The sequence below is a fragment of the Pristiophorus japonicus genome, unplaced genomic scaffold (assembly GCF_044704955.1).
Source record: "Pristiophorus japonicus isolate sPriJap1 unplaced genomic scaffold, sPriJap1.hap1 HAP1_SCAFFOLD_461, whole genome shotgun sequence".
NCBI lineage: Eukaryota > Metazoa > Chordata > Chondrichthyes > Pristiophoridae > Pristiophorus > Pristiophorus japonicus.
The window spans coordinates 234,856-247,324 of NW_027254365.1; the positions used below are offsets into that span (position 1 = coordinate 234,856).

Here is a 12,469-nt window from a genome sequence, read left to right on the forward strand (position 1 = left end):
GAGAACCTTTTTAGCCAGTACGTAGCAAGCCCAACAAGAGAGGTGGCAGTTCTGGACTGGGTTTTTAGGGAATGAAGCTGGGCAGGTAGAAGGGGTATCAATGGGAGAGCATTTTGGTGGTAGTGACCATAATTCAATTAGATTTAGTATAGTTATGGAAAGGGACAAAGATAGACCAGGAGTTAAAGTTTTCAATTGGGGAAAATCCAATTTTACTAAGCTGAGATGTGATTTAACAAAAGTGGACTGGAAACAACCACATGATGGTAAATCAGTGTTAGAGCAGTGGGAGGCATTCAAGGAGAAGATAGTGAGGGTTAAGGTTTTCTATGTTCCCTTAAAGAAAAAGGATGAGACTGCCAAATCTAGAGTCTCCAGGATGTCAAGGAGCAAGGAGATATGGGAAAAAGAGAAACTTATGTCAGATACCGAGAGCTCAATACCACAGAAAGCCTAGAGGAGTATAGAAAGGAAATTAGGAAAGCAAAGAGAAGGCATGAAAAAATATTGACAAGTAAAATCAAGGAAAACCCAAAAATGTTTGATAAATACATAAGGAGCAAGAGGATAACTAAGGAAAGAATAGGGCTTATTAGAGACCAAAAAGGTAACCTATGTGTGGAGATGGAAGAAGTGAGTATGGTCCTTAATTGATACTTTGCGCTTGTATTCACAAAAGAGTGGGAAAACGCAGACATTGTAGTTAAGGGGGAGAAGTGTGAAATATTAGATGAAATAAACATAGTGAGAGAGGAAATATAATGGGCTAAATTTTCAGCTTTTAGGATTTGGGGGCGTTAATGACGACAGGGCGGTCCTGATACCACCTGGAAAAAGTTTGCGTCTCAGTCAGCAAAATTGGGCAGCGGGGCCCTGAGTGTAAGGCGGAGCGGTAAGGGCGGTGTTGCATATCTCTCTTAGGGCGCTGGGCCGGCTGAGCATGTAAAAATCCCGAGCTAAGCAGGCGGCCTCGGAGGGCTCTAAGAGAGGCCTGGGGAGGAAAAAAAAGCCTGAAAAATATCCACCAAAAACATTCCTAATTCATACTCCATGCCACCACAACACAAATTGCAAAAAAAAGAATCACACTTACCTAAGTTGACATTACTTACCTCACTGCAGCCGCTACAGGTTGAATTGCCCGTTTTCACATGCAGTCCCAGCAGGACGCTCTACGCAGCGCTATGGGTCAGGCTGGACTCAAAAATTGAGCCGGTGCCGCAACCAGGGTCATTGCACACCGACTCACCTCTTCCGGGCGGTAATGCTCCGCGCCCTGCTGAAACCGGCCCCGAAAACCCTGGCGGGGCACTGGAAGTTGGCTGCCTACCCAGAAGAGCTCACCACTGCCAATGCCGCCCTTCCGAGACGAATACAGAGACGGACTGGAGCAGAAAATTCAGCCGTAAGGGGTGTAGCATCTTTGAAAGTAGATAAATCGTCAGGCCTGGATGAAATGTATTTCGGGCTGTGAAGAGAAGCAAGGGAGGAAATAGCGGAGGCTCTCATCATCATTTTCCAACCCTCTCTGGCTACAAGCGTGGTGCCCGAGGACTGGAGGACGTCTAACATTGTGCCTTTGGTTAAAAGAGAAAGGGATAGACCAAGTAAGTATCTGCCAGTTGGCTTACCCTCGGTGGTGGGCAAATTGTTGGAAAAAATTCTGAGGGACAGTATTAATTGTCATTTAGAAAGGCATGGATTAATCAAGGACAGTCAGTATGGATTTGTTAAGGAAGGTCGTGTCTGACTAATTTGATTGAATTTTTTGAAGAGATAACAAAGAGGGTAGTGCGTTTGATGTAGACTATATGGGTTCCCCCCCACTCCAGGGTCGTTGAGGGTAGCATATTTAGTGTAGTCTACATGGATTTTAGCAAGGCTTTTAACAAGGTCCCACATGCAAACTGGGCATAAAAGTAAAAGCCCATGGGATCCAAGGGAAAGTGGCAAGTTGGATCCAAAATTGGCTCAGTGGCAGGAAGCGAAGAGTAATGGCCGACGAGTGTTTTTGTGACCGGAAGGCTGTTTCCAGTGGGGTTCTTCAGGGCCTTGCTTTTTGTGGTAAATATCAATGATTTGGACTGGAATGTAGGGAGCATGATTTAAGAAGTTTGCAGATGATACAAAAATTGGCTGTGTGGAAAGAAGCTCTAGACTGAAGATATCAGTGGACTGGTCAGGTGGGCAAAAAAGTGGCAAATGGAATTCAGTTCTGAGAAATGTGAGGTAATGCATTTGGGGAGGGCTAACAAGGCAAGGGAATACACAATAAATATTTTTTTATTCATTCACGAGATGTAGGCGACGCTAACCACTATTTATTGCCCATCCCTATTTGCCCTTGAGCCACCTTCTTGAACCACTGCAGTCCAGGGTACTTCTTTATACTGGTTAGGTACAACTGCGTGGGCTGCTAGCCATTTCATAGGACAGTTAAGATTCAACCACATTGCTCTGGGTCTGGAATCACATAAGCCAGACCAGAAAGGACATTTGTGAACCAGATAGGTTTTACAACAATGAGTTTCATAGTCAACATTACTGAGACCAGCTTTTTATTCCAGATTTATTTAATTGAATTTAAATTTGCCATGGTGGGATTTGTACAAACATCTCCAGATCATTTGTCCAGTTCCTTGAATTACTAGCCTAGTAGCATAACCAATGTGCTACCGCACCCCGAAATAAATAGTAGAACACTGAGAAGTGTAGTAGAACAGAGGGACCTTGGAGTGCATGTCCATAGATCCCTGAAGGTAGAAGGACAGGTAGACAAGGTGGTTAAGAAGGCATAGGGGATACTTTCCTTTATTAGCCGTGGCATAGACTACAAGGGCAGGGAGGTTATGCTTGAACTGTATAAAACACTAGTTAGGCGACAGCTAGTGCACTGCGTGCAATTTTGTTAACCACATGACAGAAAGATGTGATTGCACAAGAGAGGGTACAGAGGAGATTTGTGAGGATCTTGCCAGGACTGGAGAATTTTAGCTATGAGGCAAAATTGGATAGGCTGGGATTGTTTTCTTTGGAACAGAGGAGGTTGAGGGGAGATTTCATTGAGGTGTATAAAATTATGAGGGAACCTGGATAGATTTCCCTTAGCAGAGAGGTCAATAACCAGGGGTGGGCATAGATTTAAAATAATTGTTAGGAAGATTAGAGGGGAGTTGAGGAGAACTTGTTTCACCCAGAGGGTGGTGGGATTGCGGAACTCACTGTCTGAAAGGGTGGTAGAGGCAGAAACCCTCATCACATTTAAAAAGTACTTGGATATGCACTTGAAGTTCCGTAACCTACAAGGCTACGGACCAGGAGCAGGGAAGCGTGATTAGGCTACACAGCTCTTTTTTGGCTGGCACAGATACGATGGGCTGAATGGCCACCTTCTGTGCCATATACTTCTATGATGTGTATTCAACTTAACTGGAAAACTGAATAGAGTGAGTTTCTATTGGGGATTGTTGGCATCCAATTTCCTGGTTCCTAATGACAGTCAGAATATTCACCTTGATAGACTTTATAAATACCAGCAAAATTGCAGTAGAATAATGCAAATTTCCTAAAGGAATGACAGAGTAAATTGATAGCTAGAGCTTTAGGTGGACTATGTTACACGGGCATTACACTTTGCACACAATATTCTGATATGTACCCCATGCCATGCATGCTCTATGCCAGTTTCACTAAAATGGAAAATTACCCCCAATATCTTCAGATGATTTAGCGCTCACCATGAGACAACAATAATTCATGTTGAATTTGAAGAGTGGAAAAATCAAAAAAAGAGTGGAATTATAATAACTAAATGTGAAAAGTAGAGAGAAGGTAGTCAGAAAAAAATACAAAGAGTAAAAATATACAAAGCATAAATGGAGAGGCACGGAGACAGTAAACACAGAGGTATAAGAGGTATAAGATAGACAGGTAAGACTTAAAGGGAGGATAGACAAAATATATGAAGGTGAGACGCAGAGGTGAAGACAGAAATGACTGTGAGAAATTGATGGGCAGAAATTTGTTAGCATCTAATTTGGGGCGTTAACTTTTAACATTTTGCAAAGTTAGCGTCCGGCGAAATGGCTGCTAAATTGTGGGAAATTAGGCGTTTTCACCCCAGGAGTGAAGGAGGGCAGTAAATGAGGCTAAAATGGCCTCAGTGGGGCACTGCAGAGGCGCTATTGCCAGAGAGTTACCCAATTTCAGCTGACTTGCATTCAGCAATCAGACTTCAATCCTTGACTCAAGTTCATTCCAGCTCTTAAAGGCAAGGTAATTTCCAGCTGCAGCTGCTCATTTTCAGCATTGCTGCACTTGAGTCAGGCCTCTCAGCAACTGAAGCATGTGGGATGGCTGGTGCAAATCCTGCTGCAAGGGAGAAGGCCACGCTCTTCAATAATGTGGCATTGAAGACATTGTTGGCAGCAGTGGAGAGAAGGGAATCGTTGTTCCCTGCATCTAGAAGGAGGCCATCGTCACAGGTATTCAGGGCCATGTGACGAGAAGTGGCCAAGGATGTGTTGGCCAACTCTGTAGACAGAAAGAACCCTGACACAGTGCCGCAAGAAGTTCAACGGCCTCAGTCGAGTGGTCAAGGTGAGTACATGCTTCCACACCTCCTACAGACCAGCATCTGAACCTCTGTCTGTGCACACTGTGCAAACCACCACTTCCCCATCACTCAACCTCCAAACATGTGCAACTACTCAAACTGACATCCTCATCTCGTGCCTTGCCTACATTTATAGCTATTCAACCTCGGCAGGCATATCTTCCATATACATAGCTGGACACTTCTTCACACAAGTTCCTTTCTGTTGCAGGCCAAGATGGCACGTAATAGGAGGGATCAACAGCGCACTGGAGTGTGGGGGAACCTCAACTGTGCGAGTTCACTGACCTTGAGAAGTGAGTGCTGTGGCTCATTGGCCTGCAGGTGGTGGGCGCCGTGGTGGGTGGAGACGTCGACCCCGCTGGGGGCAATACTGGTATCTTTATCCCCTCTCCTTTTCTAAACCCACTTCCCCGTCAACCCAGAAGACTTTATCACTTTCCAGATCTTAATACTGTCTGCCTTCCTTGCTCCATTCCTGCCCCCCTGCCCTTAACACGGGTTTTGTGCCATTTATGCTTTCAGAAAACCAACCAGCAAATGTGCATCTCTCACCCGCAGGCACCAGCTCAGAGACTGGCACTGCGCATTCATTAGAGGTTAGCTTGGCAGAGGGGTCTGCACTGGATGAATGCACCGGGGCCTAGCGGGATGCAACAAGGTCAAGGGGAAAGGGAACCTCGGGAGCCATCTCTCCGGAGGGCAAGTTCGCACTTGAGTGCTGCTGCAGAGGACCTCGATGGGCAAGCATTCACAAGAAGAGTGATGGCCATGTACTCTGACATGATAGGTGCAACGGCATAGGTACCAGAGAGCCTCTTGGCAGTGGTAAGGAGCGTGGAGGAGGCCACCGCCAACACTGCACATAGCTTTGCGCACACCATACAGCCCACCATTGCCAATCTGCAGACGATGGTGGACTCCCAGAGAGGCCGTGCGGATCCAGCCCTCATGACGCGTGTCATGGGCGATGTGGCAGCTTCCATTGCACCACAGGCAGAAGCAACGCAACATCTTAGAGCTGTGATGCAGTCAGTGACTGCTGGCATTGAGTCTCAGACTGTTCTCATGCCGTCTCAGCTGGATGCCACGCGAGCTCTGACTGCTGCCAGTGCCGCTGGGTCCACCACAGCTCACCGGGGATCTCATGGGGTCACAGCATCCTACCAATCTGTGCTGCAGCAGATTGCTGGGGATGCTGAGGTGCTGCCCTGGGTGAGTGTCACTGGGTCAGTGGAGCAGGAACCTGCTGTCCTCTCTCACGATGACAGCATTCCTGGGCCCACAACTGCCATTCCGCCATTGCACTTGTCGCTGCCCGTCAGCCAGCCAGCCAGACTGCCGACGCTCAGCCTGAGGTGGTGCAGCCTACTGCCGGCTCTTCCAGGCCCAGAGCTGGTCGAGGCCGTCCTGCAAGGCCATCTGTAGTCTCTGGCCCTGACACACAGCAGCCTTCCACAAGCCATGCTGCAGCCACAGGGGACACACTGAGGACGAGCACTGGAAATAGTTAAAGCAAAGAGGGGATATAATGAAATGCAGACGGGTGATTCTGAAATACATTGATACAGGTAATTGTTATTACATAAATTTTTATTGGAATGTTTCATCTTTTCTGTTGTTTCTCATTTCAGTTTTGTGGCTTTGGTATGGAAGGATAAATTGATGTGGTGATGGGGAAATCCAGAGGAACCGGGAAGCGGATGGAATTCACTGGAACTGAACTCTGATGAGACGGGTCGCGGACCGCCCTTGCAGAATCGCGATTGAATGGCTGCCTCCTCCGTCGCTGGTGTTGCTGCTCCTGCTCCTCCTCATTCTCTCCTCCTTGTCCTCCTCCTCCTCCTCCCCCTCCCCCTCCTCCTACCCCTCTTGAGGTGGTGCAGCTATCCCTGGTGGCAATGGCTGTGCCCTCATGATGGCCAGGTTGTGCAACATCCAGCAGACAACTTCGAATAGGGATATCCGCTCAGGCGAGTTCTGGAGAGCTCCTCCTGAGTGGTCAAGGCAGCGGAACCAATTCATCAGCGGATGAATGCTCGTGGCAGCTGCCAGGATAGTGGGCATTGGCAGTGAGGATTCGGCGTGTGTGGTCGCACACCAACTGCACATTCAGTGAGTGGTAGCCTTTGCGGTAACGGAATGCCTCAAGATTGTTATGCGGTGCCTGCAAAGCGATGTGGGTGCAGTCAATGGCGCCCTGCACCATGGGAAAACCCGCTATCCTGACGAAACCACATGCACGCTCATGCTGCTTCTCTCTGGTCATGGGGAAGGAAATGTAGTCCCTTCTCCTTCTGTACAGAGCATCTGTGACCTTGCAGTTGGAGCAATGCACGGTAAACTGGGAGATGTTGGAGATGTCTCCTGTTGCACCCTGAAAGGATCCATTGGCATAGAAATTGAGCGCAATGGTGACCTTGACTGCCCCTGAGAGAGCCATCCTCGAGGCTCAAGGTCTGGTTGCAGCAGAAGGCAGAGCTCTGTGACCACGCCCTTGCTCAAACGCAGCCTTTGAACACACTGTTCCTCAGTGAAATTGATGTAGGAAAACTACTGCTGGAACACCCTGAGAGGGTAAGGTCTCCTATTGCCAGCCCTGTTGGACCTTCAGCCTTTGGCCACAATTTGCTGTCTTTCTCCCTGTCTTTGTCTCCAACTAAGTAGCCTCCAACTGTGAGGTCGAAGCAGGAACTCGAGTGCTAACACAGCCCCCATAAAGTGATATAAATCTTGTCATTTCAAATCTGCCCTCAATGAAACAAAGGAATGGTTAAGAGGCAGAACAGTCTTTGAATTGAAAATCACTCAAATCTGTCTAACAGCCACTCTGCCTATGTGTCAGCAAGCTGCAAGGAGTAATGGCCAACAAAAATTGTTTCTAAAGATGATGTCTTTAAATAGCCCTCCTTCAGCCAACTCCCAACTGCAACTCGACAGCTGAAGCTATTGTTGTCAGTGCCAGGCGGTAAGTGAGGGGGCGCGGCCGAATTCCTCTTCCAGGGTGGTAACGGTGTGCTGCACACGACAATTACGGCTTCATTGCCGGGTGCAGCCAAGCAGGGCACTAACGGCAGGAGTGTGGCGCTACCTGTTAGCGCCTCCGCAAAATCCCCATCCAATTTTGCGGGTGGGGGGCACGCTTTACTCGCCACGCCCAGGCGAAAACCCATTTGCGCCATGTTTGCGCCTCTCAAAGACGCTAACAGCAGGCGCACAGGAGCCCAACTTCGCCCCTAAATGTTTAGACAGTAGATAAAGTGTGAAAGGGTGTGTAATATAAGAGAAAAGGGGAAAAAAAGTCGAGAAATACGAAGCAGAGAAAAGGATTTATCATAAAAAAAGAAGAGCATGCTGGAGAGAAAATACAGAGGAAGAAAAGGTATCAAGAAAGGAATATAGGAAGAAAATAGGTTGAAAAGAAACAGAGTAGAGATAAAGAAAGAAAAAGAAAGAACATGGTTTTATATTGGCCCTGAAATTCCGTTTTGTCCTTTCCGCGGGCATTTTAGAGAAAAAATACGCACCTACCTTAAGCTGCTGCCCACGTTCGACTTTCCGATGCTGAGGGCTCTCCTGACTGCGATTCGCAGTGCGTGCAGAGCGGGACGTGCACAGGCTTGGAGCTGGAGTCACATAGCTCTGGCAGCCAATCAGGTAAAGTATCATAGTAATAGGAGTTCCGTAAGGTCCTAAACTCCTATTACAGTGATTGAGAAACAGCCCCATACACCCAAAACACAGCCGCAAATACCCAAAAATGCTAATAAAAAAATAGAAAATATACACTACATTCATTTAAATTAAAGTTATTAATGTCTTTAAAAAAATATATATTTTCCCGATTTTTTAAAAAGTTTTTTAAAATAAACTTACCGTTGTGGGGAGGGTTTTTAATTATAAAATATGTTTTCATAACTTTATTTTTATATATTTTTTAAAACAATTGCCTTGTAAAAGTAGGCTATGCGCCTGCTTTTTCAGGCGCATGATTTTTGAGGACAATTGTGTGCGTAAATATCGGAAATTTGCACTTACAAGTGTCCTCGCTCCCGATCTGCGGATGATCTGTCAAGCTAGAAACCTGACAGATCAGAAAAGCTGGTTTTCAGCGCATGCGCATTGCGCGCCGAAAGCCGGCTTTTCCGATGCCTTCCCGGGTCCGTACAAGCTTAGTACAGGCCCGGGAACATCGGAATTTCAGGGCCATTGTGTCGATTTGAGCTGTTTAATATCGCATCCAAAACACTGTGCCTCCGACAGTGCAATATGCCTTCAGTACCGAAGTGTCAACCTAAATTATGTGCTCAAGTCTCTGGATTGGGGCTTGAACCCATAACCTTCTGATTTAAGAGGCAAATGCTATCACTGAGGCAAGGTTGACACATATCAGAGATAGTGAAGAGGGGTACAGATATGATAGAAAGGGTAGACAGGGAAGTAGAGAGAATACAAAACAGATAGATGAGAGGATAATGAGGAAGGGGTTGAGGAGAAAATATGGGCCGAAATTTGCGGTCAGAGGCTTCCCACGGTTGAATGCCTCCAAACCACAATAAAACTACGAACCTACCTGACAGTCCTGGATCCACGGAGATTTGCACTCCTGTGCCTCTACGCGATTGCATGCGTAAAGGCCCATGTATCCCGGGGGCGCATGCAGTTCGCAAGCACCCCTGGGATCAAGTGGGCCGACCCAACCAATCAGAAAGCGGATTCCCATCATGCTTACGGCGATTCCATTTATGTACCGAGTCCCCGTAAGCTTAATAGGATCACTCAAAAAACACACTTGCACAACACTGAAATAAAAAGAATCATTACATATTTTAAAATTAATTAAAATACAATTTAACATTTAAATCAAAAAATTAATGTATTCAAAAATAAATGTAAACATTTTCCAAGGGGCCAAAAATAGCCTAAACTTACTTTACAGGTTTTTGAATGTTAAAATGATATTTTTAAATTTAATTTTAATATTTATTTAAACCCTTTAGGCTGGTAAAAGAATTTGCAAGGCACTTACAGCAGTGTACGCATGGAAAATCTGGGCCAACGTTAGCAAGAGAATGGATGAGTGTGAAAGACCAAGGTGCATACAGAAAATACGACAGTTTGAGAGAAAAGTTCAAAATCAGAGAAGAGGAAAGAGAAAAAAAAAACAGATGTTTCAACAAATGTATTGATTAGAAATACATTTATCTACATTTCTAAAGATAAAGGAATATTTTAACTGATTTTAAATATGAAATCATACCAAAGATCACCTCAAGTGATTTAAAAAGCTTGTCAGCAGTTTATGTATGCAGATGTGTCACAATGAGCCATGAATAATAAAATGGATACCTTCTTTTATCATGGTCACCAGCTCATAAAGAATTGATTGAAGGTCCTCAGTGCTGAAATATTTTATTTTCATCTGATAAACTGGACCATATTTCAAATAAGTGTTGCACTTTGTGGTTGTTGAGTTAGAATTTAAAATGTTCTTCCTGGAAAATATTTGTCATCAGAAAATCATAAACTGGCGAAGTTTAATGCAAAACATGTCAAATTTAACTTTACCATAAGCACATTAATTAAAAGTACAGTATGTTAAGTTACTAATTATTCATAAATCAAGTTTAATCAACATTTTAGTGCAATTAAATCTGTTAAGGAATGAACAATATTTGCTCTGGGAAATGAGTAAAATGATTGGTTTGGGCAGAGTGAGTGCGCGGGAAGAGGGCCCAGATGCTATGGTGGCTTTCCAACTCCAAATATAGCCTGTGCAAGACCCATTCCAACTAATGATGTACCACAGATGCTTATATGGGGGGGGGGGGTGGCACGGATGGGGAGGGAGGGTAGGGTAATGTGCTATGTCACAGTTGGCGTATACATTATCTTGCTGCTGCAGAAGATCCTTGCCCACCAGAAGGCCAATCATGCATCAACACAGTAATGAGGCTGGTCATGAATCTGTGGCTTCCAATTGGCTATGAAATTTGTCAACTAGCTGCTACCATATTGAGCGACTTACCCAACTCTATCGTGGTCTTTTGATTGCAGGCTTTGAATGCTCCTACAACCAGCATCTCTGAGATGTCGCAGTTGTGCCAAAGTGGGACAAGGGCTCAAGTCCTGTGACATATCTTCAGTGACAGGTAGGCCTCTCTCTCTCTCCCTCTCTCTCTATCTCTCTCCTGTCAGCATTAGCAATACAATTGAATATATTTAGCCACCAATTAGTCTAGTTCTTAGTCTGGTGTGTAGGAGAGGGTGTACAAGGAGCTTAATGAAGGAACAACTGTTTCCAAACTTAGTCAAACATTTTGAGAGCAGCTCATATTCTAGACAACTGATGCTGAGAACTGAGCTGTATAGTAATAATGGATGAGGTTCGGGAGGTATTCCTTGCTTTCCTGCTTGGGTAATTGGAGCTGTCTGAGATGTATACAATGGGCCAGAGATTTGCCCCGCAAGTTCCAATTTTTCGCCTGCACTGTGCATGGGCGACAATCTGGAATTTGCGGCCTTGACAGATCATCCAAATTGACTAAGAAATCATTTTCGCTGGCGCAGAGCCCGGCTATTTGTCCAATTATTACCCAGCAATTGCCCACAAAACTCTTATGGCTGGTAAGAAGGCCTGCTTTCATCAGCGTAAGGGTTATTATAAATCTTAAATGAAACATTTAAAAATAAAAAATCATGCACACACACTTAAAATTAGTTCATGCAAATATTGGCCCAGATTAAAATGTTTAAAATTATTTTTCAAAAACTTTAATTTTTATTGTCTTTGGTGTAATGAAGGAACTTTTAATTATATTTGAAAATCTAAGCATTTATATTTATTAGAGTTGTTTAAATTGTTTAGTTATTTGGGGATTCCATTGCATATCATTAGGAGATTCCATTTGGAAATGACTGCGATGAAATCCTCCTTTCTCATTGGAGGACCAGGCCCATGTCTGCCTATTGCAAAGTGCTGCAGTACAGAGAGACCTGGAGGTCGTTGTGCATGAAACACAAAAAGTTAGTATATGCAGGTACAGCAAGTAATCAGGAAGGCAAATGGAATGTTGGCCTTTATTGCAAGGAGGATGGAGTATAAAAGGAGAGAAGTCCTGCTACAACTGTACAGGGTATTGGTGAGGCCACACCTGGAGTACTGCAGACAGTTTTGGTTTCCGTATTTAAGGAAGGATATACTTGCATTGGAGGCTGTTCAGAGAAGGTTCACTAGGTTGATTCCAGAAATGAGGGGGTTGACATATGAAGATGGGTTGAGTAGGTTGGGCCTATACACATTGGAGTTCAGAAGAATGAGAGGTGATCTTATTGAAACTTATAAGATAATGAGGGGGCTCGACAAGGTGGATGCAGAGAGGATATTTCGACTCATAGGGGAAACTAAAACTAGGGGACATAGTCTTAGAATAAGGGGCCGCCCATTAAAAGTGAGATGAGGAGAAATTTCTTCTCTCAGAGGGTTGTAAATCTATGGAATTCTCTGCCCCAGAGAGCTGTGAATGTTGGGTTATTGAATATATTTAAGGTGGAGATAGACAGATTTTTGAATGATAAGGGAGTAAAGGGTTATGGGGAGTGGGCAGGGAAGTGGAGTTGAGTCCCTGATCAGATCAGCCATGATCTTAATGTAGGTTCGAGGGGCCAAATGGCCTACTCCTGCTCCTATTTCTTATGTGATCCCAGGGACGCTCCCGAACCGCTTACTTTCCTGGAATCAGTGGGCCTTTACACAGGCTTATGCCTGCAGATCTAGGACCCAAACTCTCTGGAGCTTTAGAGCCAGGAGGTAAGTTCGTAGAGCTTTCGCAGATCAGAGGCGTACTCCGGAGG

At 45.1% G+C, this 12,469-nt stretch overlaps 1 protein-coding gene across 6 annotated transcripts in view; it reads right to left on the reverse strand.

The window, feature by feature from the left end:
* LOC139252375 (uncharacterized) overlaps positions 1-12,469 on the reverse strand; it is a 336,279-nt gene that overhangs the window by 206,831 nt on the left and 116,979 nt on the right. For all 6 annotated transcript variants that reach the window (XM_070873361.1, XM_070873357.1, XM_070873359.1 and 3 more), the window contains one exon: positions 9,965-10,110. In XM_070873361.1, coding sequence (XP_070729462.1) covers positions 9,965-10,110 — 146 coding nt within the window. The remainder of the gene's footprint in view (positions 1-9,964; positions 10,111-12,469) is intronic.